At 40.3% G+C, this 26509-nt stretch overlaps 1 protein-coding gene across 9 annotated transcripts in view; it reads left to right on the top strand.

Annotated features, from left to right (window-relative positions):
* Positions 1 to 26509, top strand: part of col7a1 (collagen, type VII, alpha 1) — a 135888-nt gene that overhangs the window by 11989 nt on the left and 97390 nt on the right. For 7 of the 9 annotated variants that reach the window (XM_028967217.1, XM_028967216.1, XM_028967215.1 and 4 more), the window contains 17 exons: positions 1624 to 1782; positions 3284 to 3441; positions 3882 to 4011; positions 4642 to 4761; positions 8466 to 8621; positions 10089 to 10208; positions 11337 to 11480; positions 13907 to 14023; positions 15440 to 15586; positions 16017 to 16142; positions 18357 to 18503; positions 18598 to 18720; positions 18863 to 19123; positions 19202 to 19345; positions 19492 to 19617; positions 20173 to 20319; positions 20447 to 20569. In XM_028967217.1, coding sequence (XP_028823050.1) covers positions 1624 to 1782; positions 3284 to 3441; positions 3882 to 4011; positions 4642 to 4761; positions 8466 to 8621; positions 10089 to 10208; positions 11337 to 11480; positions 13907 to 14023; positions 15440 to 15586; positions 16017 to 16142; positions 18357 to 18503; positions 18598 to 18720; positions 18863 to 19123; positions 19202 to 19345; positions 19492 to 19617; positions 20173 to 20319; positions 20447 to 20569 — 2448 coding nt within the window. Of the gene's footprint in view, positions 1 to 1623; positions 1783 to 3283; positions 3442 to 3881; positions 4012 to 4641; positions 4762 to 8465; positions 8622 to 9289; positions 9354 to 10088; positions 10209 to 11336; positions 11481 to 13906; positions 14024 to 15439; positions 15587 to 16016; positions 16143 to 18356; positions 18504 to 18597; positions 18721 to 18862; positions 19124 to 19201; positions 19346 to 19491; positions 19618 to 20172; positions 20320 to 20446; positions 20570 to 26509 lie in introns of those variants that run through there. The other 2 variants (XM_028967223.1, XM_028967224.1) reach the window with 2 other exon arrangements.

Raw genomic sequence — 26509 nt, 5'->3', positions numbered from 1 at the left:
TTGGTCAAGTTCAGCGGGGTCTGACGGTGAGTTTATCAGCGTTGATAAATCTGGTAAGGTATTAATAAACCTCTGTGCCGTACTTGATGTAATTGTCCGTTTGTCTCTATAACGAGGGGGATTGAGTTTGTTGTGTCTGAGACATATTTTAAAAGCGATGAGGAAATGATCTGAGACCATTTCAGATTGCGGAAGAGTAACTATATCTTCTATATTTAAACCGAAGGTCAACACAAGATCGAGTGTGTGACCACCTTCGTGAGTAGGTCCTGTTACATGTTGGATAACTCCAACTGAGTCTAATAAAGACAGGAATGCTGTTCTTAGTGAGTCTTCTGATTTATCACAGTGGATGTTAAAGTTGCCGACAATTAGGGCTTTATCCACAGATACAACTAAGTTGGAGACAAAATCTGTAAATTCACTATAGGAGACAGTCCTGGTGGTGGATGGACTTTCTTGGGCACCCTGAAGCCTTGAAGTTTTTGATGAATGAATAATGGTTAATTTAGGGTCAATCATAGTAGCAGCATTATCCGTGCCTTCTGTAACGGTTGTCACATGTGTGACTTTGGGGCACTCCCCTTTTGCCCTGAACGCGGGGCTGGTACTCTCGTGAGATCGAGGAGAGGATGAAATAGGCAGAAACTGAGATCGTCTCTCCCAGTTAGTTAGCACAGATTTTTCTCAGTAACTCTCTCTCTCTCTGTATACTGTAGTTGTATGTAAGCGACTTCAGATTTGTGTTGTAAATAAATGTGCTCCATGCCTCTGGGACGTGACCGACCTCCATGTGCGTGACTCTTATTTAGCCACCGGCTGCTATTTCAGCCAGTTGCGTTCACCACACATTCCGGGCAGGACTAAGCGTTACACTGCGAAGCCCTTTTAATGCAACGCAATAATGACTGCACGTGTTTCCTTAAAGGGCAACCATGATTAACAGAGGAACAACAATGATTTCAAGCATTAACCTACTTTTAAAGCATCCAGTCTGCAATTCTAATTTATGACAGAATGTTCTCCAGCCTTGTGTTCTTCACCTGTGCTTACAAGAGAATCACTGAAATGATCTAGCAGGTCCTTTTGTGCTAAAATGCAGTGGACATGGTTTTCAAGTGAAGTTTGGGATTAAGTTCATTTTTATGACAAGTAGGGACTTTGTAATTCATTAGATAAATAAAAAAAAAAATCTGGATTATATGCAAATAAAATTCTGGATTATATGCAAATTGACATAATAAAAATGAAAGCAGCAAACTTTGTGAAAACCAGTATTTGTGTCATTCTTAAAACTTTTGGCCATGATTGTATTGTTTTTGGCCAGTTAATCCTGGAGAGGATAACATATTATAGAAACCATTATGTAAACCAACATATAGAATAATTTTTTTCTGTCATTAAACATCGCTTTGTCTTCTTTTAAGACTTGTGTGTACACAATGATGTTTTAGGTCAATTTTATGCAAAAAAATAAAAATAAAAACAAACTTTCAGGCACCACAGCAGGGGATAAAGGTGTTTGAAGGAATTTCTTGTCATCTGAATTTAGTGTCTTTATATCTGAGTGATAAGATGCTCTCTGCTGAATGTCTTCTACACCATATACTCTCTTCCTCACAGGCATAAAGAGCGCAGATCAGAAGGAGTTGGCCCAGATTGCATCACGGCCTCAAAAGGACTACTCTGTGTTTATCAGCAACTTTAAGGGGCTCGCCGATGTACTGCCACAACTAGCACCACGTGTGTGTAAAAGCACAGGGGGAATCTATGTCAGTGATGGTGAGAACTACAACAGAAGTGAAACACAATTCAATGAACTGTCTAACCACTTTGCTAATTAAAAAATAATCAATCATCAAACAAACAAATAAATAGACAGTTGCTCAAACTAAACAATGAAGTCAAAGGAATTTTCTGTAGACCTCTCAAACTGGGAAAGGTTACAGAAAAAATTCTGCTGCTTTGAAGGACCCAATGAGCTCTTTGGCCTCCATCATTCATAGGTAGAAGAAGTTCAAAACCACCAGGACTCTTCCTAGAAATTGCCAGCCACCTATAAACTGAGCATTCAGGGGAGAAAGGCCTTAGTAAGGGATGTGACCAAGGTGACGGTTCATTTTTCAGCAGGACCACAGCAATGGCTTCAGGACAACTCTGTGCATGTCCTTGAGTGGCCCAGACTTGAATTCGATTAAACATCTGTGGAGAGATCTTAAAATGGTTGTGCACCAATGCTTCCCATCCAACCTGATGGAGCTTGAGAGGTGCTGCAAAGAGGAATGGGTGAAACTGGCCAAGGATAGGTGTGCCAAACTTGTGGCATCATATTCAAAAAAACTTGAACAAAGTACTGAGCAAAGACTCTGAATATGTATATTAGAAGAACATAAATATTATTACTTATGTTTTTCTCTGTTTTTTTTTTTTTATAAATTTGAAAGTGAAGTGATTGTCATTGTGAAACACTGCACCTAAGTGGCACCTTGGCGTGATTCAAACTGGCAACCTTCTGATTACCCCAAAGTGCAAGTCTGCCAGGTGTCGAACCTAGAATCTTCAGATCCTTAGTCAGACATATTATCCATTACGCTACTGGCCCTGACACACCTGCCCCCATTTGCCAAAACCTCAAGTAAACTTTTTTCTCGTTGTCATTATGGGGTGTTGAGTGTAGAATTAAGAGGGAAAAAAACACAATAGGAAAAAAGCATTTCAAGGATTTCAAGCATCTGTATAGACCCTGTATCTGAAGGGTGCTCAATTTAACATGCACTGCTGAAAGATGTAGACATGATAAATGCACTTCGTAAACTTGAATGAATTATAAATATGTCACTGTTTTTACTTTAAAATAAAAAGGATTAAATAGACTTGTTCACAAAATTTACTCATTTAATTAGACTAAATATCAGGAAACTAAAAAAGTAGAACCTTCTGGTGGGATTCAAACCACGATCAGCAACAATATGCGCATGCAGGGTCCACAATTAATAATCGACAGTAAAATCGGTTGACTCAGGATCATGACATGAATTTCACTGAATAAAGACATTTATTAGCCATTTAGGCATTACATTGTCTCTAATGGCACGTTAGCAAAATAAGTGAGATAGAATAGTTTTGACAAAAATAGTTTGAGTACTTGTGTATTTATATAAATGTGTCAATTACCATGGAAAATCTTGAATTTGGAACAAGTGCTTTAATTTGACTTTGATACAGATATCATACATGTTTTAGGACATACAAATATAGCCTTCTAATCTTCTTCCTGGACCAGAGGGCTTCCCTGGTCCATCCAACCTTCAGATTTCAGGTGAAACATATGATTCACTGCAAGTTCAGTGGTCTACTGCCGGAGGCCCGGTGGTTGGATATGTTGTTCAGCATGTGCCAGTTTCTGGCTTAGGTCAGCCAATCACAGCACAACTACAGCAGGTAGGATTTCATGCATTTATCTTGTAAAGGGAGGGAAAGGGAGTACAGTAGAGGCCAAACGTTTGGACACACATTCTAATTAAATGTGTATTCTTTACTTTCATGACCATTTACATTGGTAGATTCTCACTGAAGGCAACAAAAGTATGAAAAATATAAAATATGTAGAGTTACAGTACAGGCCAAAAGGTTGGATGCACCTTCTCATTCAATGTGTTTTCTTTATTTTCATGACCATTTACATTGGTAGATTCTCACTGAAGGCATCAAAACTATGAATGAACATGTGTCACACATGTGAAGGTGTGTCCAAACTTTTGGCCTGTACTGTATGTACTTAACAAAAAAAAGGTGAAATAACTGAAAACATGTTTTATATTCTAGTTTCTTCAACTACAGTTACTACAGTTAGATATCAATAACAAATGTTTGACCTTTAGGACACAGTAGGTGCAGAACAAAACAGTTTCCTGTTGAGGGGTCTACGTTCTGGAACTGACTACCTGATATCCATCATCACCCAATACCCCAACAGCCTCGGGGAGCCCATCTCTTCTAAGGCCCGCACCAGTGAGAATACAAACAAAAATCATAAGCAAAACAAAACTATTACACGCACACACACACAGATACCACATATGCACGCTTCCACAATCTTTATCACACATTGACAAACAGTGTCCCGATCACCGCTAGGAGCTTACTTCATGAGGTGTGACTGGGCACAATGTTGTAAGATCCAGGAAGTGGATCTTCTGCCAGTAAAACCTTTTTTGGGCTTTTTGCTTTTTACTCATTTTATTACAAATATTAATTTAAAATAAACAATAGGAATTGTTTATATACTGTTACATGTATCCCTTGTTCTACATTAATTACGTGTATACTGTAGATTGTCCACTTATATAATTAAGCAGAACAGTGATGCTTGCGCAAATTTCATTTCACACAATCAAGCAGAAACTCAAACCATTTTATAAGGTAAACAGGTTTCAAAATACCAATGCAACCTGTGCAACCTTTCAACCTGTGCATTTTAAAGGTAAGATGGCAAGATATTTATCCAATACACATCTCTGAATAGTTAGGACAACCTTTTTCTTTTTTGACATCAAAGTCTATTTTGTTTGCTATCAAAATGGATGCCCTTACATATTTTCTGATACATGCCAACATCTGTTTTTCCATGTCTCTAATCAGAGTCCCTTCCAAGTGTGACAGTCCTGCGCTTACTGAGGGCAGGATTTTTCTCTCTCTCTCTGGCCTGGGACGCCCCCTCCACAGGTACACAAGGCTACCGGATCACATATGGAGCAACAGGTAAAGAATAGCAGATTTCTAAGTCACAATGAACTATGTAAAAATGCAACAAGTAAAACTAATTCTTAAACACATTTTCTTCTTAGTCTTAACATAAGGCAGAGTTGCTCTTGTGGAGGAACAGTTTATTTATGTATAAAGTAGTACAGCTACCTGACACATGAAACATTCATAAAATATTTTCTTGTGAAAGTTTTCGGAACAATGTGCATTGAGAAATTGCAGGAATTCAATAGCGTTAGCTTGTAGCTTGTTTGAACTGAAGATTTGCTGAAGTTAATTTGATTGCATTTGATGAGAGAACAGATACCACACACAGATACCACAGCTGAAGTTTCTTTCAAGGGAAGTTGATAATAATTTTTACATTACAAAGGAACTTTTTTGAGGTAGTGTCAGATGCACTTGACAAGATGGGACTAGCTCAATCAAGTTGCAACAGACGGGACCTCAGCAATGACAGGTGATCGCAAAAAGGAATGGCATCTCTGGCGTGCACCAAGGTGTAAGGGAGTAGAGGTGTCAGTCAGTGATGCATCCCAATGCATCCCAATCTGTATGTGGGAATGGCTACCAAAAAACCAATGAATATTTTCTGCCCAATTGTACTTTGTTAGTGATAGCCAACCTTCAATCTGCAAGGCCAATTTGTTTACTGTAAATGTAACCTTGTCCATGTGCCATTCAAATTCCTCTCTTTTTCTCTGTGTTGTGTTCTGGTGAGATAGATGAGACTGGATGCCACACTGAGTTGCAACTAATGTTTAAATGTTCAAAGCTGGAACAGAACATATACAACAACAAAAAATTGTATAGCCCAGAATTACAAGCAGTATGTCTCAATGAGCTTTATAGCCACTACAGATGACACCCCTCATACTAAAACCCTCTCTGGACACAAGGATAAAACTTAGAACAAAAAATGGAAGAAACCTTGGGAGGGAGTAAGGCTTGTCACAACACTGAAATTTTAAGATCGATTACAATACTAAGAATGGTACTCGATACTCAATGCTATTTTTCGAAACAAACACAATAGATGTAAATTGACAAATAGCTAAAAAAAACGAACAAATAATTGAATACATAAATAAACAAATGGATGAATATATGCATGTTGTGAAATTACATAATTTGTACAAAGTGGAGAAAGAAACAGACACAGCAATTCTTATATTTAACTTGCTTCAAAAGTATTGCAGTACTGTGGCAATTAAAATATTGATATTTTGTTTGAATTACAACTTCAAAACTGTATCATTTGGAGTGATGCTTTTTCAAACACGTTGCTAAATTGTCATGCTGTTCTCTTTGATATCTAAGATACTTCCAAATAGTGCTCTTGCTTTTTACATTTTCTAACAAGCTTTGTGCTGCAGAATTATATTTAAAGTTTGTCTCTCATGTAAACATTGGGTCCTCCAGGTAGAACGGGGATTATCACAATTGGTAATGGGATACTATGTTTTAGTATCAATTAGTATCTGTGAATAGATTTTGTTGACAACATTATGGTACACTAGTTTAATAGTGGTCCGGTACCCTAACAAGTAACTGAGATAGTTTGAACACTTAATAATTGACACTGTGTCTGAGATTTTAACCTCAGTAGCATTCGAACAGCATTAACTGAAGGCCAGAGTGAAGAGATGTGTTTTCAGTTTAGATTTAAACACTGAGACTGTGTCTGAATCCAGAATACTGACCAGCAAGCTGTTCCACAACTGCAGAGCTTTATAAGAAAAAGATCTTCTCCATGCTGTAACATCCTGTACTTTGGCTAGCAGCAGGGAGCCGCACCCTTTAATCGCAGGGGGCATGGCAGACTAAAATCTAGCCCGCGGGCAACCAGACATCACACCCAGTGTGTCGAGCAGACTGAATAGGGTGGTAGTAGCCTAGCGGGTAACACACTCGCCTATGAACCAGAAGACCCAGGTTCAAATCCCACCTACTACCATTGTGTCCCTGAGCAAGGCACATAACCCTAAGTTGCTCCAGGGGGACTGTCCCTGTAACTACTGATTGTAAGTCACTCTGGATAAGGCTGTCTGATAAATGCTGTAAATGTAAATTGAATAGGCACACAAGGATAACCTTGAATAAGCAAAGTATATCTTCTTTTTGTGAAGCATATTATGTATGTCAAGGTCTGTTGTCATTATGATTATAGAAAATTTGCTAGGAATCTAGATGGTGCCACCCATGTAGGCTGCTGTAACAATGACCTCCCGGGCTTCCTCGCTTATCTGGCCATGATCACCATTCTCGGTCCACTGAGCGCAAGCCACAGCACTTTCTCATTTCCCACACCTATTCCCTTCACAAAAAGATGTCTTCCTGCACCGGTGTTCCAGGGCTGTGCCCCTGTTCTGCCTTTGCTGCTGAATTTATCACATGATTCCATGCGGGAGCAACGAGGAAACGAGGTGATACAACTCCTATGAATAGGCAAGATGGCCATCGTTCCTTCCTCTGCCACTGTTGACCTGGTCCTTCAGCACGTTGTTCGCCTCTGCACATCGTCTCTGACTGGGGACCCCAGTTCATCTCAGCTGTGTGGAAGGCATTCTGCCGCATCATTGGTTTCTCCTGCAGTCTCTCCTCTGGCAATCATCCTCAAACCAATGGCTAGAGGGAGAGTGGCAACCAACAGCTGGGTACCTGAGGTGCTTTGTGTCTGACCATCAACTTGGCCAACAATCTGCAGGTCTCTTCTTTCTCTGGACACAGCCCCTTCGAGACTTGCTATGGGTACCAACTGGCCATCTTTGCCCACCAGGTGCCCGTAGGAGGGGCCCCGTTGGCCTGTCTTAGACGCCTTATTGTGAAACCTCAGCAATAAATGTTAATTTTTCTTTTCCTCCCTAAGTCTTCCATCCACTAAGGGAAGTTAAGATGAGTGACAGTATGGTAAATAATATAGATTTATAATTATGCAAATAATTATAAACTACGTACCAGTCAAAGGTTTGGATTGAAGATGGAGCCATTTTGAAGAATCAAGAAACATATAGTAATAATCCAAGAAACATATAGTATTTTTGTCACAGGAGAAAGCGAAGTATGCAGAGTTGCCTCTCTTTACCTTTATGGCTGTTTTGTCATCATCAAAAGCCAATTCATGAGATGCTCATTAATATGAGTGAAGGATAACAAAGTGTTTAGCATAATTCTTCAAGACTGTTGGAAACCATCCCCGTTGTCTAACTTATAGTGGTCTAGAGAAGCAGAGATTGCTGCCTTCACAGCAAAAAGAAATGGCCACATTTCTCATTGTATACCTGTGTAACTCAATATACAATCTCATGATTATCCCCCTCTAATTTATTATTCTTTTTTTTCCCCATTCATTTCAAAACCATTTTGCTTCGTCATGACATACCACATGAAAATTGGAAATTATAGGTCTGTCTTTAGCCTGCTTTATAAGTCAATATTAATGTCCCTTTTCTTGTTTTAGTTTATTTATTTTTATGAATGATTTTCACTTGTTGTAACTAGATCAGTATGTAGAAATCACAAAAAAAAAACACTGAAGACAGGTCCAGTTGTAGAGGCAATGTACCTGCAGATGTGGAATGCACTGCCTAGAGCAAAAGTGTTAATTATTTGGATTACAGTCATTGCAACTAATACTATTTACAGTAAGAATGTGTTTTTTTTTACTGTGTATTTGTGTCTATGCAATGATTGGCCCTCAGGTCAGCAAGCTTCTCAGCTTCAGGAACAAAGACTTTCTGCTGACAAGTTATCTGCAACTCTGGAGCAGCTGCAACCAGACACAGAGTATGTCGTCAGTCTCTACCCACTGTTCCCTCGAAATTCCGCTGCCCCGGCAACGCTCACAGCCAGAACATGTAGGTACACATGTAGTTTTTGGGTATATGGATATACTATTTATGGATATGAAAAATGTGCAACCCCCTTTTAAAATGCCAAGTTTTTGTAAATGTAAATATATGAGACCACCTGTGAGCACATCAGAACAGTGACTGGAGAGAGAGAGTCGAGACACAGGCAAAGGGTCTAGTATCGGGAAGTTTAAATATTGCAAACAAGTGTAAACTGTGAGGGTAATGAGGGTAAACTAATAAATAAAATGTGTATAATAAAAAATCTGGCATCTTCTAATTTAACTATACTCACACTTGTATTTGCACACAGGTCTTATCTGGTAAAGGGCATTAGACTGTTGATAGACTGTTGTTCGACTGATGATGGTTCATATATAGCCAGAGTTGAGATCGAGGAATGTGAGTTTGCAGAAAGGGAGAGATGTTGTTTACTGGCAAATGCAATATTGGCGCTTGCTCTACATCATTACCCACAATTTCTTGACAGCATTTACTGTTCCATTTACTGTTTACTGACTACCTGTTAATAACTGAGGGGTAGCACATTGAACATACAGTGCATTCAGAAAATATTCACAGTACTTTTTCCACATTTTGTTATGTTACAGCTTTATTTCAAAATTGTTTAAATTCTTTTTCCTCAGAATTCTACTCACAACACCTCATTTTAAAAACATTTACTTGAGGAAACCACTCTGGGCACTGCTTAGCACACGGCCATCAGTCATCAGCCTGGTAATGGAGCCCTGAACAATCACAGCTGAGACGAATCTCCATAAAAGTGGCATCATATTCAAAAAAAATTTAGGCTGTAATTGCAGCCAAACGTGCACTGACAAAGTATTGAGCACAGGCTGTGAATACTTAAGTATATTCATACTTATGTAATACTTATCTTTTTTTTTTTTTTTTTATAAATTTGCCAAAACCGCATTGTCATTATGGAGTGTAGTGTGTAGAATTCTGGAATAAGGCTGTAACATAACAAAATGTAGAAAAAGTGATGTGCTGTGAATACTTTCCAGATGTACTGTGAGTAATATCAGGTTAGTTCTCAGGGGAGCATTAATTCTCCGCTCAGGCATGTCTGAGAGCAGACTCAGTCTTTCCACTTGAGAAGCAGTGTGGTGTAACGAGACAGGATGGTCCTCCGCAGTAGCTTCCTCTCATAATACTATACTTCATTTTAAGACCATATATTCACACAATTTGACAGAATAATTTCTACAAGCCACATGTGTGTGTGTGTGTGTGTGTGTGTACATATATCAAAAAGACTATACACATCTGAAAATTAAAATAAGAATATAAATGTATAATACATTTAGTAAGTGTGAGTGTAAACAGTACAAGTGTGAAGGCAAGTGCATGTAAAACAGGTGTGCAGTATTAAGTGACTTGAATTTACACTTGATGCTGAAAAAAAACCAAAGATCTCACCTGTTCATGTTATCTCGCATGATTCTTTAGTGCGCCTGAAGCCAGTGCAGCAGTTGACTGTAGAGACCATGTCAGAGCAAAGTGTCAGTGTTCGCTGGAGAACAGTAAGTGGAGCCAGGAGCTATCGCCTAGTCTGGGGTCCGTTGGCAGGTCAGTGGCACACATTACACACTTTATATTTTGTTGAGATAAGATTGATGCATTATTTGGAGGAATCATATTGTAATACTTTGAGTCTATATTGCTTTAAGGAAAAAACATAAATAATGTTATTTATAAGTATTGTGACTGTTTCTTTAATTTTTTTAACCACATATATATTTAACCACATATATAATTCCCCATGCATACGTTTATAACCTTTTTTCAAAAGTCAATATTTAAATTAAACATAATTTATTTCCGCTTTCTTCATGAAGTCAATCATGGCCAAAGATTTTTGACACAAATACTGATCTTTGTCAGTTGTTTCTGTGGTGCACTGAATTACAATTACAAACATTTTATGTTTCAAAGGCTTTTACTGACAATTACATCAAGTTTATGCAAAGAGTAACTCAATCAGCATGACAGAATGATCTTCAGATTTGTGCTCATAAATACTCTCACTTGTGTTAACGAGAGAATTACTGAAATTATCTCAGCAGATCCTTTAGCGGCAGAGCTGAAATGCAGTGGAAATGTTTTTTTGGATTAAGTTTATTTTCATGGCAAAGAATGACTTTGCAAATTCATCTCTTCATTCTTCATAACATTCTGGAGTATATGCCATAATGAATCCAGAAGCAGTAACTTTAAAAAGTATTTGTGTCATTCTCAAAACCTTTGGCCTTGACAGTACATTTTTGTCTCTCTATTGATATGTGTATCTTTACTTTACTTTACTTAGCAGACGCTTTTATACAAAGCGAATTACAAGAGGATCTTGTATCTATATAGCTATCTTCATTTTTTTAAATTTCTTTAACCCTTGTCTTTTTAATCACTGGATTGCCTGTAGTTAAAATAATTTTGTCACAATCAGCTGGCACTGTTATGCTCATAGGCGTGACCCATTATATGGATACATGCAGGAACTGGAGGCAGTTCCTACATTAATGTGAATACAAACTTTTTTGCTATTTTTCCTGATGACCCAGTCAACGGTTGTTTTGAGAAGGTTAATGTTTAATTTTTTTTAAGAGGACTTTAATGACTGGTACTTGGTTAAGTGCTTAATTTCATTTAACACCTCATGGTGATCTTTTTAAGAATATTAACTCAAATCTCCCTCCCCAGGTCAAGATGTGCAGACACTGGAGGTTACAACTGACTCTCACAATATCTCTGGACTACAGTCTGATGCTGAGTATATTATCACAGTGATTGTACTCTATGACCAGAACATAGAGGGGCCTGCGGCTACAGCCAGGTTCAGAATAGGTAAATACATGCACAGGACTAAGAAAACATGCTGTAGCTGGATGTTAGACTATGAGTCGTCTGTCTGTCTGCTGTCTGGCACCTAAGGGAGTAAATTACCTTATTTAAAAAAAAGGAAATTCTTGTTTCTCACTTGATACCTGATGCAGTAGGATCTGCTGATCAGTGAAGTTAACTTTCACTAACCTTTGGATTTCACAAATTGAAATGTGAAGTGATAAAAAGGACAAAGACAACTTTTAAACAAATGAACTCTTTCAAAGGATTCAAGGTTTCAAAGCATTCATTGAAATTACATTTCAATGTACAATTAAATCTTTGTTTACTGTACACATACAAATGGCGAACCAAGAGTACAGTATGATGTGCAAGAATTTGCAAAATTAGGTAGATATAAATTTAACCATAGATGGTACACTGTATATATTGTGGTATATAATTCAATCTGCATGCCTGTACCGACAACAGGGCTCACCGGTGCACTGATCAGACTGACAACAACTGTTTTGGGGTTCATGATTAGGGCCCTGTTAAAAGGAACGGTTGGGCAGCAGACTGCTGCATTACTGTGGTCCTATAACTTTTTTTTTTGGGCCCTTGTGCCTTGCTTATTTTTTAATTCAATCCTGAATATGCCTTGTTTCTGCACCTTCCTTCTTTGTGAGTAGTGGCAGGGACGGCCCTAGCCCATTTGATGCCCTGGGCAGAATCCTGACTGATGGCAGCCCATTCCTTCATAATCATTGCTTGATCTTTTTACGGCAGACTCGTTTCACGCCACAACATAAAATCTGGTGGCATCTGAAGAGAATGGTGCCTCAAAACTGAATCCTTGGTTAAGCCCACCCCTCAGCTCTCTCTTCACCATGACAGATTAGTTCAGCTGCCCCAATCTGCCTGTCGATCTCCTGCTCCCTTCTTCCCTCACTTGTGAACAAGACCCCGAGATACTTAAACTCCTCCACTTGAGGCAGGACCTCTCTCCTGACCCGGAGTTGGCAAGCCACCCTTTTCCGGACGAGAACCATGGTCTCAGATTTGGAGGTGCTGATCCTCATCCCAGCCGCTTTACACTCGGCTGCGAACCTACCCAGCAAGAGCTGAAGGTCAGAGCCTGATGAAGCTAGGAGGACCACATCATCTGCAAAAAGCAGAGACAAGATTCTCTTGCCACCAAACTCCACACCTTCCACACCACGGCTGTGCCTAGAAATTCTGTCCATATAGGACAGAATATGAACAGAACCAGTGACAAAGGGCAGCCCTGGCGGAGTCCAATCCTCACCGGGAACAGGTCCGACTAACTGCCGGCTATGCAGACCAAACTCATGCTCCTCTGGTACATGGACTGAATAGCCCTTAACAAAAGGCCATCCACCCCATACTCCTGGAGCGCCGCCCATAGGGTGCCCCCTGCCCCACAAAACACATGTGGATTGGTTGGGCAAACTCACATGCCCCCTCAATCACCCTAGCAAGGCTAAAGAGCTGGTCCACAGTTCCACGGCCAGGACCAAAACCACATTGATCCTCCTCAATCAACCGGACTCTCCTCTCCAGTACCTTGGAGTAGACCTTTCCAGGGAGGCTGAGAAGTGTAATCCCCCTATAGTTGGAACACATCCTTTGGGTGGGTACTCTGAGCTGTTATTTGGCGCATAAGCGCAAACAACAGTCAGGACCCATTCCCCGATCTGAAGGTGCAGGGAAGTTACCAGGCCTGGCTCCAGGGTAACCCTCTGTACATGGGCTTTTTGTTGTTCCTTCCATGAAAGGTCTTCTGAACTGTTCTTTGTCTCACCCTTTATCAATTTGTCATGGGAGACCCTACCAGGGGCATCAAGTGCACCAGACAACATAGCTCCTAGGATCATTAGGACTCTCAAACTCATCCACCACGATAAGGTGACTGTTCAAGGAGGTGTTTGGAGACTTATGTCTGTTGTAACTGTTCTGTTTTGGTTTTTGTTCTGACAATATTTCATTGTTTGTTATACTAGCACTTCTTTTTCTACATTGTTTAAGTCTGTCCTCTTATCTTATTAACTTTTGATGTCACCGTATGGGGTCTACTGTGTGTTAAATGCTTATGGGGTTTGCATGAGGCTGATGGGGAGGATCTGTCACATGTGTGTGACTTGTGTGGGCCACTCCCCTTTTGCCCTGAACGCAGGATTGGTACCCTTGCAAGAGCGAGGAGAGGATTAAGGAGGCAGGAGCTGAGAACGTCTCTTCCAATTAGTTAACACTGATTCTGTGTATGTGTAATGTTTTCTTTTTTAGCTGTGTGTACGTGAGTTCGGGTTTGTGTGATGAAATAAATGTGTTCAACGACTCTGTGACATCAGCAACTCATAATTTGTTTGTCCTGATAAATTTGGATATTCTTGTGCCCAATGATACTGACAGATGTTGTGTTGATCCAGAGCGTTTGGAACAGCAGGTGCTCCAGGCCACCCCTACAGGTACCAGTTCCATTCTACTAACATGGCACCATATCCAGACCGCCAGAGGATACAGGCTGGAGTGGAGAGAGAGAGAAGGTAACATTTCCATTACACTTTTTGCATAGAAACTAATATAGAATGAGATATCTGCTAAAATTGTTGAACAAAACTTTTCTGATTTTAAGCAAAATGCTGAAAGAAAACAGGGAAAGTGATTGTCACTGTGAAGTGATTGTCATTATGAAACACTTTATTGTCATTATGCAGCACAACACAAGGTGACACGCAACAAAAAACTCTACATTTAAACCATTACCCTTGGCGAGCAGTGGGCAGCCATGACAGGTTGGAAAGTTCAATGTGCAGTATACAGCATCTGTCCATGCTTGGAGGTACTGGACAGTGCAGAGTAGGTTTTAGTCCAGTGTTCCTCATGATCACATATTTTTATACACATATTCACATATCTATTCACATATCTCTATAGACATATTTCATATGGTCTACTATACTGCATGTCTATTATAATGCTAGTGGTCCATTTGAAGATCCCTGAAGCCGTTAACCGTTATCATAGTCGTGGCTGTGGTGCTGGGTCATCTCCTCTAGTTGGCTCATTATTGGACTCGTTAGGTGGTCTGGGCACTTGATTTAGTGCCACGGAAAGAACAAACAGAAACAGTTGGCAGACGGTAGCATTGACCAACTGGTATAGAAATATATTGTTATGACATTTGTGCAATAGTGGCCCAGTACACTAACTAGGATAGCCTAACTAAGTTGAATTGAACACTGTCTATGCTTGACTAGGTCACTCTGTATTGAATAAAAAGAAACATTTAAGCAGTCATTCAAAAATTTTAAATAGAAGCCACAACTGAAAAATGACAATCTACTCTAGGCTTGAACCTTGTTTTCAGGACTACCAAAGTCAGCTGACCTCAGTGATCATGAGGGTACATATGGTTGAAGTAGCTCCGAAATGTAGGGTGGAGTCCATTTAAACATTTGTAGCTTAAAAGAAGGAATTTGAAGTTGATTTTCAAATGCACTTGAGGCCAATGAAAGGAACACTAGTGTTCATACCTGCATGTAGAATATACAATGCATGTAGCAGCATTCTGAATAACAAGATTAATGTTAATTATAACAAGGACCACAAATCCTACAATAGGAAGCAGTTCTTTAAAGTGGTGTTATGGCATCAGTGAGGGAATCAAAATGTTTTTGGTGGCAATAATTTCTGCTAGAAGTGGAAGGGACATGGTTGGAAGTGATGGAAAGTGACAGAGCAAGATAGTGGTGATGCAGGTGGAATGAGTACTCTTGCTGATATTACTTTGACCTGAACTTAATATATCATATCCCTTCCACTACCTTCATCTTTCTCTATTCTTTTATCATTTTGAATTAATTGATGAGGCAGTGATGTTGCCGGGTATAGCAGTGAATGTCAAAGGATAGATTACTGTCAATTTTAACTCCTTAGTCCATGTGTTTCTATTTCCACAGGAGGCAGCATTCTGAGGCAGCCCTTCCCAGCCAGCACCACCAGCTACAAGCTCAGAGGTCTCAAGCCACGAACTGAGTACATTTTCACCCTGTACACATTGTATGAGGGCCATGAAGAAGCCACGTCGGTGTCCATAACACCTACAGGTGCTTTCAAACACACACACACACACACACACACACACACACACACACTCAAATGTATAGGCTGATACAAGCTTCTGAGTGGTGTTGTGGACTTTCTGTATTCTTTCCCCGTTTACTCACCTGGTAGATTTCCACATTGTATATGTGGGCAAATCTGGTGCAACACTCCAAGTCATGTTCTTTGTGCTGATAATGCCCTATAGAATAAAATTAATAAAAATTAGGAAGTGTGCAGGACTAAATTATTTGTATTCTAGCTGCTAAAACTCTTCATCATAAATCAACAGGAGAAAGTTAGGTTCAACCATGTGAATGTTATTTTTGAGGGTTATTTGTATATATTTAAACGAATTACAGTAGTCTGATACTCTCTAAAGATACAATGCATCTCTAATCAGAGTGCTGATTAAGCCAATTGATTCTTTGACAGCTGGTCAGCAAGTCGGCAGGGTGTCCAACTTGCGTGTGGTGGAGTCATTGCGTGGTTATGTGCGTTTGGGCTGGGATGGTGTTGTTGGAGCAACACAGTATCTCATCCTCGTCATTAACACTGAATGTAAGTGCATTGTTACAGTTTTAATACTGCATTTACTTTAAGTGAATCTTTGCTGTTTGTGTTCATTTTGGTGTAGAGATTGGGTACACAATTAATTCTATGTCTCAGTTTCATTTAAAATTCATTCTCATTGCTGTCGCAAATGCATGTTCAGGCTGTGTTGTCAGCAGACTCCCACATTGGGTGGTTCTGAATTTGTCATTTCTGTCACAATATATACAATGGCAAAAAAGCATTTGGCAATCACAAATTGAACAAGTTGTCCCCCTTCAAAAGATGAGAGAGGTCTGTAATTTTCAACTGCAAGAATGTTAAAAAAAATTGTAGAAAATGGTGCAGAAAATATTTGGTCAATAGCAAAAGTTCACCTAAATACTTATGTGAACCTTGGTTGGTAGAGACATCGGTCAAATGTTTCAATGTATGACTTAACAAGGTCTGCACACACTATAGCTGGTATTTTGGTCCATTCTTCCATGATCTTCCAGATCTTCTCCACAGTTGGCCACTCTAGAACCTTGTAATACTTTTTACTTACCCACTCCTTCATTGGGCAGCGTGTTTGGGATCGTTGTCATGCTGCAAGATCCAACCATGTTTTATCATTAATGCTCTCATTCATGGAAGGAGGTTTTTACCCAAAATCTCACAATACATGGCCCTATTCATCCTTTCCTTAAAACCGATCAATTGTCCTGTTCCATTTGCAAAAAAGCAGCCCCAAAGCATAATGTTTCCAACCCCATTCTTCACAGTGGGTATTGTGTTCTTGGAATGCAACTTCCCCCTCCACATGACATTCTCCCAGTCCTCCTCTGGATCATCCAGTGTCAGCAACATGGGCGTTGAGGGATAATCAAAAAAAGGTCGTCAGTAGAAAGCAGTTGGCGTGAAGCATGGAAATTGGCAATGTATATGTGTAGATGTGAGCATCACATCTACACATATTGGTTATATGCTGGCTTCTGTGTGATTACTTCTGTCAACAAGGCTGTGGTAGTCATTGCGCCCCCTGTGGGCCAGACGGACATGTGGCAACGTGACATCTAGATGGTCTTGCAAAGTTTAGACTGACCAGGACATGTCAGGGTGGTAGTAGCCTAGTGGGTAACACACTCGTCTATGAACCAGAAGACCCAGGTTCAAACCCCACTTACTACCGTTGTGTCCCTGAGCAAGACACTTAACCCTAAATTGCTCCGGGGGACTGTCCCTGTAACTATTGATTGTAAGTCGCTCTGGATAAGGGCGTCTGATAAATACTGTAAATGTAAAATGTATGTCCTGGCTTAAGCATGGGGACCTTTAGAGCACTGCATTATGTTAATCCATAATGATATAGTGTGTTACTAACAGTATCCTTTGTTACTGCAGCCCCAGCTCTCTTCAGGTCATGGACCAGGCGTCCTTAAGACAGCTCTCTGGTCTTGGTCATGGTGGAGGTTGGAGTCTGACTGTTTGAAGGGTTGGACAGGTGACATTTATACAGATAATGAGTTCAAACAGGTGCTATTAATACAAATAATGAGTGAAGGATAGAAAGAAGAAGTAACAGGTTGATGTTCTGTCTCTCACTGATGTTGCTTGACTCTTCCACAGTTGATCTATGATGAAAATTATAGACCTCTCTTATTGTGGGACAATTGGTTGCTTTCAAATATTTCAGAATCAGAATCATATTTATTGGCTAAGTAAGTGCAAGCACATACAAGGAATTTGATTCCGGTAGATGGTGTCTCTCAAGTACAGTACATTTCAGATATTCTAGATTAAGGGTAAATTAAACATCACTCCAAATGTAAGATTATGATTTAAAATTGTGAAGGGATCTTGAACAATCTTGGTGAGGCAACAAATCTACAACAAATCTACAACAAATCTTTTTTTTTTTTTTTGGGGGGGGGGGGGTGGCAAAATAAGTTTTCATAAGGAATTTTCTGTATCCAATGGGACGTGTGTCAACTCAAGCTAAATAAACGTATTCATAAATATTTAGTGGGTATGCAATTAACATCATGCTTGCTTTCCCTCTGTGTGTGTATCTCTGTGTCAGGAAAGCAGAAAGACCTTTGACCCAGAACACATTCACATGCCAACATTGACTTGCCCTTATAGCTGGCTGCTCCTCATATCATGTTTTGTCTGTGTGCAATTGTGTGCCACTGTGTTCAATTGTTTGGTGTGTGTTGAATCACCTGACTCTTCCCACTCCAGCTGGATCAGAGGATAAAAACAGTATCCTAGCCAACCAGACGGCCCTTGACTTACGCGGCCTCACTGAGGGAGTGTCCTACAGAGTCAGTGTTACAGCTGTGGTGGGAAACATAGAAGGAGACCCTGTCACTATTTACATCAAAACAGGTAGGAATGTGTCTGTGTTCATAAATGTTTCATAACTGACATGGCTGAAATAAACTGTACACTGAATATGTTTTGAATCATGGTTGATGTGTAGAACAATCTGTGCCAAGGGTGGCTGACCTCCAGGTGACTAATATCAACAGCCAACAAGTCAGATTCACCTGGACAAGGGCTGCTAAGGCAACAGGCTACAGGATTACCTGGAAACAAGAAAGTGGTATGCAAGATTCTACAGACATTGCATCATGCATTGTTTCAGTGTGACTCTGTATGTGACAGTGTTGTTTTATGTAACTGTGTAAATTTTTTAAATACAGTTTATACTCTATCCTTGATTCAATTGCTAAAATGTGTGTTAGGTGTAGAACAGGCTCGTGAGGTTGGCCCTGATTTCTCAGCATTCACGGTGGAGGGGCTGCAGCCTGATGAATCAGTCGTTGTGGGTGTGGCGCCTCTGATGGATGGGCAGATAGGTGAAGAGGTCAGTGTCACCACCCGAACACTGGGCTTCAGCATCGCAGGCCTCCACATCGTTAACATCACTTCCAAGAGGATAAGCGTCACCTGGGCACCCATTTCCCAAGCAACTGGCTACAAAATCAGTTGGCGCCGTGGGGATGGTAATGCAGAACATTTAAATGCTCTCAGTTGACCTGAATATCAACAACTTGACAATGGCGTGGTGTTTTTTCTCTCAGGTGCCGAATCTTCACGGACAGTGGGCACAGGTGTCAATTCATACACAGTTGAGGGACTTGAGAAAGACTCTGCCTACCGTGTGTCCGTCTCTGCACTGATTGGCTCACGAGAGGGAACTGCAGCCACAGTCAGCACCAGAACTGGTACCTTTCCTCAAAGGGTGTCACTAAATTAATGGTTAATGTAGCTAAGTGATATCTTGATGAGTCTGATTCTCTGCAGTTCTGTGGCTTACCCTCAAGTAAAACAGTCCACAGTCCAGTAAACAATACTGATTTATCTACCACAGCCAAAGATGAGGTGGCCATGGTTACTGACCTAAAGGTGCTGCAGTCTCAAGGTGAGGTCAACAGGATGACCTGGGTTGGAGTTCAGGGGGCATCATCATATCGAGTTGTGTGGAAAAGAACAGATGGTAAGCGGTTCCTGTATGTAGCTTCACTGATTACTTTCTTGCTGATATATACTGTGCAAACTAGTGAAAACAAAACCACTGTTTATCCAAACTGCATGAAATTTATGTTAAGAAATGTATTGATATTCTATAATCATTATGTTCATGAAACAATGTGTGTGTGTAGAGTGAAAGAGAGTGTTCTCCAGCTGTAGACTTTTGCCTGTAGAAGATTACTTACTACCACTTACTACCATTGTGTCCCTCAGTGTCTCCAGGGGGGAGCTGTCCCTGTAGCTACTGATTGTAAGTCGCTCTGGATAAGGGCGTCTGATAAATGCTGTAAATGTAAATGTAAATGTAATTAATTAGTTGTCAGAGTTGGGAGAGACCAATATATATCACTATATAAGCAGAAATTGTTGCCACTTTCACTTTTTCAGATGTAAAACCTTTAAAACCTTTACTGACGAAAAGATTTGCACAGTTTCGTAATATAATTGTCTCATTTTGATACTGGTGCTAAATTGTGCACATTAGTGTGTTATCTCATACTGTACTTATGTGTGTCTTTAGGAGGAGAGGAAAGCAGCAGAGTTGTCAGAGGTGACGTGACCTCTGTTGACCTAGAGGGTCTGGAAAGGGGCGTGGAATATGAGTTGCAGGTTATGGCCATTGTCCAGAACAGAGAGGGCTCGCCTGTTTCTGTACGAGTGACCACATGTATGTACTGTCATGTGTTTATGTGTGTAGGTGAAGGCCAGCAATAAAGGGAATGTTACTGTTGTGACTGTATTATTTATTATCTAAATCTTTAAGTGAACTATGACACTAGTCATTCTGTGTGCAGTGGGAACACCAGTGGAGAAAGTGGAGGGTGTGCGCGTGTTGGAGGTGGGACCTGGCAGACTACGTGTCACTTGGAGGTCCGTCAGGACAGCAGAAGGATACAGAGTGTACTGGAACACTGCAGGTATATAAGCAGAACACACTTCAATATATTCAGTTGTGGCCAAAGGTTACATATACACATTATGGATATGAATGTCATATTGAGTACAGTGATTGTGCAACACAACAAAAAAGCATGTTTTATCAGGTTCACTGTGTGTAGCACACATCACAGAGATAGAATCATCATATCCATAATTTCTAAATTATACATACACCCATTTTATACAGATTGTGCCTTGATTGTTCCTAATAACTGATTGTTCCACACCAAAAAAATCAGCAATTTCAACCATAAACATATGTTCCACTGCCAGGTTTCTCTGTCATGTCTTGTTTTCATTAGGTTCACGGGTTTCCAATTTTACTGCTTCTGTGCTGATGTGTTCTTATTGTTGCACCACGTCACAAGAAGGTGATACAGAGCTTTAGAATCAAGACTTTATCATGGCCATCCAAATGATTAGGATGATTGTGCTTGTTTGGACACTATCAAATTCAAATTTGTCACATACACAGTCATACACGGTATGATGTGCAGTGAAATGCTTTCTGCAACTGCTACAGACCACAGTATTGCAAATGTTGCAAGTAAACAGTGAACCAATATGCAAATATTGCAAACATAACCAAGTATTACACTTTTACGTCTTTAACATAAAATATGTGTAACTGGTAGGGTGAAGGTGTGCAAATGAGTTACAGTTTTTTACAATGTTTAAGAAAGAAGAAAGAGCCATAAAAGAAAGAGCAGTAAGGACCTAAAAAGCGCAGAGTCATTTTGTGCAAAGTGATTTTGTGGAAAGTGATTATGTGCAAAGTGGTTTTGTGCAAAGTGGTTTTGTGCAAAAGAGTCCGGAGTGATTGGAGGTGAAAGTGCATGAGTTCTATGTACTGTTGTTGTTGAGAGCTTGGACAGCCTGCGGGAAGAAGCTCCTCCTCATTCTCTCTGTGTTGGACTTCAGGGAGCGAAAGCGCTTCCCTGATCGCAGCAGAGAGAAGAGTCCATTGTTGGGGTGGGTGAGGTCCTTCATTATCTTCCTGGCCCTGGTGCAGCACCGTTTGCTGTAGATAGATTGAAGGTCAGGGAGCTTGGTACGGATGATTCGTTCGGCTGATCGAACCACCCTCTGTAGGGCTCGCCTGTCCTTCATGGTGCTGTTCCCGAAACAGGTTGAGATATTTCCCGTCAGGATGCTCTCTATGGTGCAGGAGTAGAAGTTCCACTATCCTCACTATCCCGATTGTTCCTGCAACCATGTTCCCAGGCCAATGCAGTGATCCTCCTATATAAACAGTATTTGGTCTAGCGGTTAAGGAAACCGAATCAGAAGGTACCCTCCTGACACGCTGCTCCCCGGGCACCTGTCATGGCTGCCCACTGCTAACTTAGGTGATGGGTTAAAAGCAGAGGACACATTTTGTTGCGTGATGTGCTGTGTTACACAATGACAATCACTTCACTTTTTTTTTTTACTAGTTGCCAGCTGTATGTACCAAAACCCATTTTTCATAAGAAGCCTTACCAATTGGTCTCTGTTTAGAGCCATTGATAGCAATTGGTTTCTACAAAGGATTTTGCAAACAGACAGAAAACAGACTGTTTTAAAATCTTTATTGTGAACAAAACTTTAAAATGATTTTAAATGCTCTAATAGCCTCGGCTCTGTTCTTGTTTTTTAAAATATGTGCCCATGCAAATTTTCTAAATATATCAATAAATGTTAGCATGAATTTATCCTCTGAATACATAAACATGTCAAGAAGGTCTGCTTGAAATTGTACACAGTAACTCTATTCCTCCTGTAGTTGTGGGTTTGTGTAGCATATAGGCATCCTCTTCAATAATCAGTCAGAAACCATTTTGTTAGACAAGCGGACCCCTGTTTTTTTTTAACACAGTATATTTTAACCTTGTTTTACCACCAAAAGACCCCTGGCTGTCTGGTATATAATAGCATGCTTTTTAAATATCCATTATGGTGCACCGTTCATAAAATACCATGAAAAACTCATGCTTGTGTTAGTGACCTGCTCTCCGTCGCTACCCTTTCTACTCGTGTTTTATTATTTTGTCTACTTTCTATGTGCTATAGCTACTGCGTGTTAACTTAAGACCGCCATACACTTTTGGAGTCTTCTCCAGGTTGTTCCTCTGGTTGTTTCACCAAAGAGTTCTCGCCCTCTGTGCTCATCCCATCAACCTCGGCTTGCTGGGGAGTTGATCACCAGAATCTATGGCTGCTGTTGCGGGCTTCCTCGATTTTTGCCATGCCAATCCCAGCGTCTATCAGGCTGGGCTTGGTGAATGTCACATCACTTGTGAATAAAACCTACATCCTCAAGGACATCTTTACTTGAACTTTCTGGACTTTCTTTGCTTGACAGAAACCTGGATGTCTCGTGGTGAGTCCAGCACTCTTGCCGAACTGCTGCCATATGACCGTTCATATTTTGATTCCCCCGCTGTGTCGTGGAGGGGGCTTAGCGAAAGTATTTAAATCCTAAATTCCTCCATGCCCCTTTTACGTAGTGTGAACCTCTTTGAAACTGGGTCATTCGCCTGCGGTCTTCTGCTTCGTCCGCCTAAATTCACTGAGCCAATATGGAAAAAAGATTGCTTTTACATTTACAGCATTTACAGCATTTGCCGGGTTCCCTTGAAATGGTCCGTGAGCACTGGCGGTAAATTGAATAGAATGTGTGTAGAAATACATACTATTCTAAGCTAATATCTAGCAATTCCCATAAGCCCTGACTACTTAACACTCTAAATTCCTTTCTTAACTCTTAGGAACCTGAGCCGTTAAAGGCATCTGCTAAATCCTGTGATTCAGCAGATGGAAAATGTGGAACGTATTACGGCCCAGATCATGCCACCTCTTGGCCACCCATCAATTGCACCCCTGAATGTTGCAGTGTTTGACCAATTTGAACCAGTCTCTCTTTCATTGTAGAGCAACTTGTTGCTGAAATGAAACCCTCAGGTTCCCCCTTAGATATTATTCCTCCTTGCTTTTTAAAAATAGACATTACCAACTTTGGGGCATTTTATCCTCTCCATCATTAGCAGTAGCCTTGAATATGTTCTGGAGCCCAAATGTTCTTCAAACCTTGTAAAAAAAAACAGGGCTCAAACTTGAAAAAATAGTGCATGTCCAGCTTCAGCCCTTTTTGAACAGAAGTGCAATACTGGACGTTTTTCAGTCTGGGTTTAAATCATCACAGTACATAATTGGCTCTATTAAGGGTTTTTAATAACATTATTTTAGCAAATGATTCTGCAGACTGTATTATTTTGTAATTCTTGCTTCAAGGCTGGAGCATTGGGTGGGTATTAGGGGTCTATCCCTCAAATGCTTTAAATCATATCTGTGCGATAGAAGCCTCTGCTTCTCTATTAAGGACTATCTTTAATGGCACTTCTGTGGGGGGTACCACAGGGCTCCATTCTGGGTGTTCTTATGTCTTTTCATTTCTATGCAGATTACTGTTAAGTCTACTTTCCCCTTAAGTGTAACAAGCGGTACGCTATCCAATCTCTCCTCACCTGTCTGACTGATGTAAGGATGTGAATGGCCTTTAATTTCCTTGTCTTAATGAGAGTAAGACAGAATATATGCTTTTTGTAGTGGTGACCCCCGTATTGATCTCACTTCCCTAGCCCCTTGTGAAAACTCATTGATTACAAACCTAGGTGTTAAAATGGACTCAGTATTGTTTTTATTGTAAAATCGTGCCTTTTTCAGCTGAGGTTCAGCTTTTTCAACTCAAGCCCGTCTTTTCCAAACAAAATCTGCAAACAGTGATTCACGCTTTCATTACATCCTGCCTTCATTGCTTTTTGGGATCATTGCTTTTTGGCATCGGCCAGACTTTTAATTAGTACAAAATGCAACTGCACATTTTCTCACAGGAACAAACAGGTGGGATCACATAAACCCGATCTTAGCCTCACGACACTGGCTCTCTCTCTGTTCTAGAGTCCATTTTAAAATTCTTTTATTTGTTTTTAATTCACTAAATGGCTCTGCTTCAGCTTATTTATCAGACCTACTCCGTTCTTACACTCCATCCCGTTCTCTCAGGTCTTCAGACCAGAGACTATTGTTTGTTCCTAGGTCACTTTACAAGCACAGAGGTGACAGGGTATTTGCAGTGGCCGCCCCACATCTATGAAATGACCTACCAATCAGTGTCAGACCGGCGCCATCAATCAATCTGTTTCAAAACTCACTTTTACACCCTGGCGTTTAACCCAGTGTGAGATGGTTCTTATACGGTGTTCTAATGCAGTGTTTTATGTGGTTTCTTAGGCAGTCCATTCTTAACTCTTTTATTATGTTGTCTTACATGTTTTCTGTTTCATTCAACCCCTTGTTTAATTCAAATTGCTGCATTTTCTCTCTAATTTTATATTATTCTGTTTTCTTTTTGTTTCTTTATTTTTATTTTAATATACAGCACTTTGTTCAGCTCTTTTGTTCAGTTAAAGTGTTTTATAAATAAATATGGTATGGTACTGTTTCATTAAATAATGACGTCATCTGTTTTGGTCACATTCATTACACAAAATTCATTTCAAAGAATCAAAGATTGTAGAGGTACAGTGCAGGCCTAAAGTTTGGACACACCTTCTCATTTCACTGTGTTTTCTTTATTTTCGTGACATTCACATTGGTAGATTCTCAATGAATGAACACATATGGAGTTATGTACTTAACAAAATAAGGTGAAATAACTGAAAACAAATAGCCACCCTTTGCTCTGATTTCTGCTTTGCTCAGTCTTGGAATTTCTCTCCATGAGCTTCAAGAGGTCGTCACCTGAAATGCTTTTCACTTCACGTGTGCTTTATCAAGGTTAATTAGTGGAATTTCTTGATTTATCAATGGGGTTGGGACCATCAGTTGTGTTGTCAGAGGTCAGGTTACTACACATCCAACAGTCCTATTGTACAACTGTTAAACCTAAAGAAAAATGAGTGGCTATCATTACTTTAAGAAATGAAGGTCAGTCAGTCTGGAAAATTGCAAAAACTTTTGTTTTGTTCCCAAGTGGAGTCACAAAAACCATCAAGCGCTACAACAAAACTGGCACACATAAGGACCGACCCAGGAAAGGAAGACAAATTTATACGAGTCACCAGCCTCAGAAATTGCAAGTTATCAGCAGCTCAGATCAGAGACCAGATAAATTACACACAGAGTTCTAGCAGCAGACCCATCTCTAGAACAACTGTTAAGAGGAGACTTCGAGAATCAGGCCTTCAAATAGCTGCCAGGAAGCCACTGCTAAGGAGAGGCAACAAGAAGATAAGATTTGTTTTTGCCAAGAAACACAAGGAATGGACATTAGACCAGTGGAAGTCTGATTAGTTCAAATTTTAGATCTTTGGTTCCAACCGCTGTGTCTTTGTGAGACGCAGAATAGGTGGATGGATTCCACATGCCTGGTTCTCACTGTGAAGCATTGAGCAAGAGGTGTGATGTTGTGGGTGTGTTTTGCTGGTGACACTGTTGGAAATTTATTCTTAATTGAAGGCACACTGAACCAGCATGGCTACCACAGCATCCTGCAGCAACATGCCATCCCATCTGGTTTGCATTTAGTTGAACGCAAACTTGCGCAAACGCAAAGTCTGGATCAGACTGTGTAAGGGCTATTTGACCAAGAAGGAGAGTGATGGAGTGCTGCAGCAGATGTGCTCAACAGTCATCGGACCTGAACCCAATCGAGATGGTTTGGGGTGAAGGCAATGGGTCCAACAAGTGCTAAACACCTCTGGGAACTCCTTCAAAACTGTTGGAAAACCATTTCCGGTGACAATCTCTTGAAGCTCATTGAGAGAATGCCAAGAGTGTGCAAAGCAGTAATCAGAGCAAAGGGTGGCTATTTTGAAGAATTTAGAATATAAAACATGTTTTCAGTTATTTCACCTTTTTTGCATGAACTCCACATG

This window comes from Denticeps clupeoides, unplaced genomic scaffold (assembly GCF_900700375.1).
Source record: "Denticeps clupeoides unplaced genomic scaffold, fDenClu1.1, whole genome shotgun sequence".
Taxonomy (NCBI): domain Eukaryota; kingdom Metazoa; phylum Chordata; class Actinopteri; order Clupeiformes; family Denticipitidae; genus Denticeps; species Denticeps clupeoides.
This window is presented reverse-complemented; position numbering and strand designations above follow the sequence as displayed.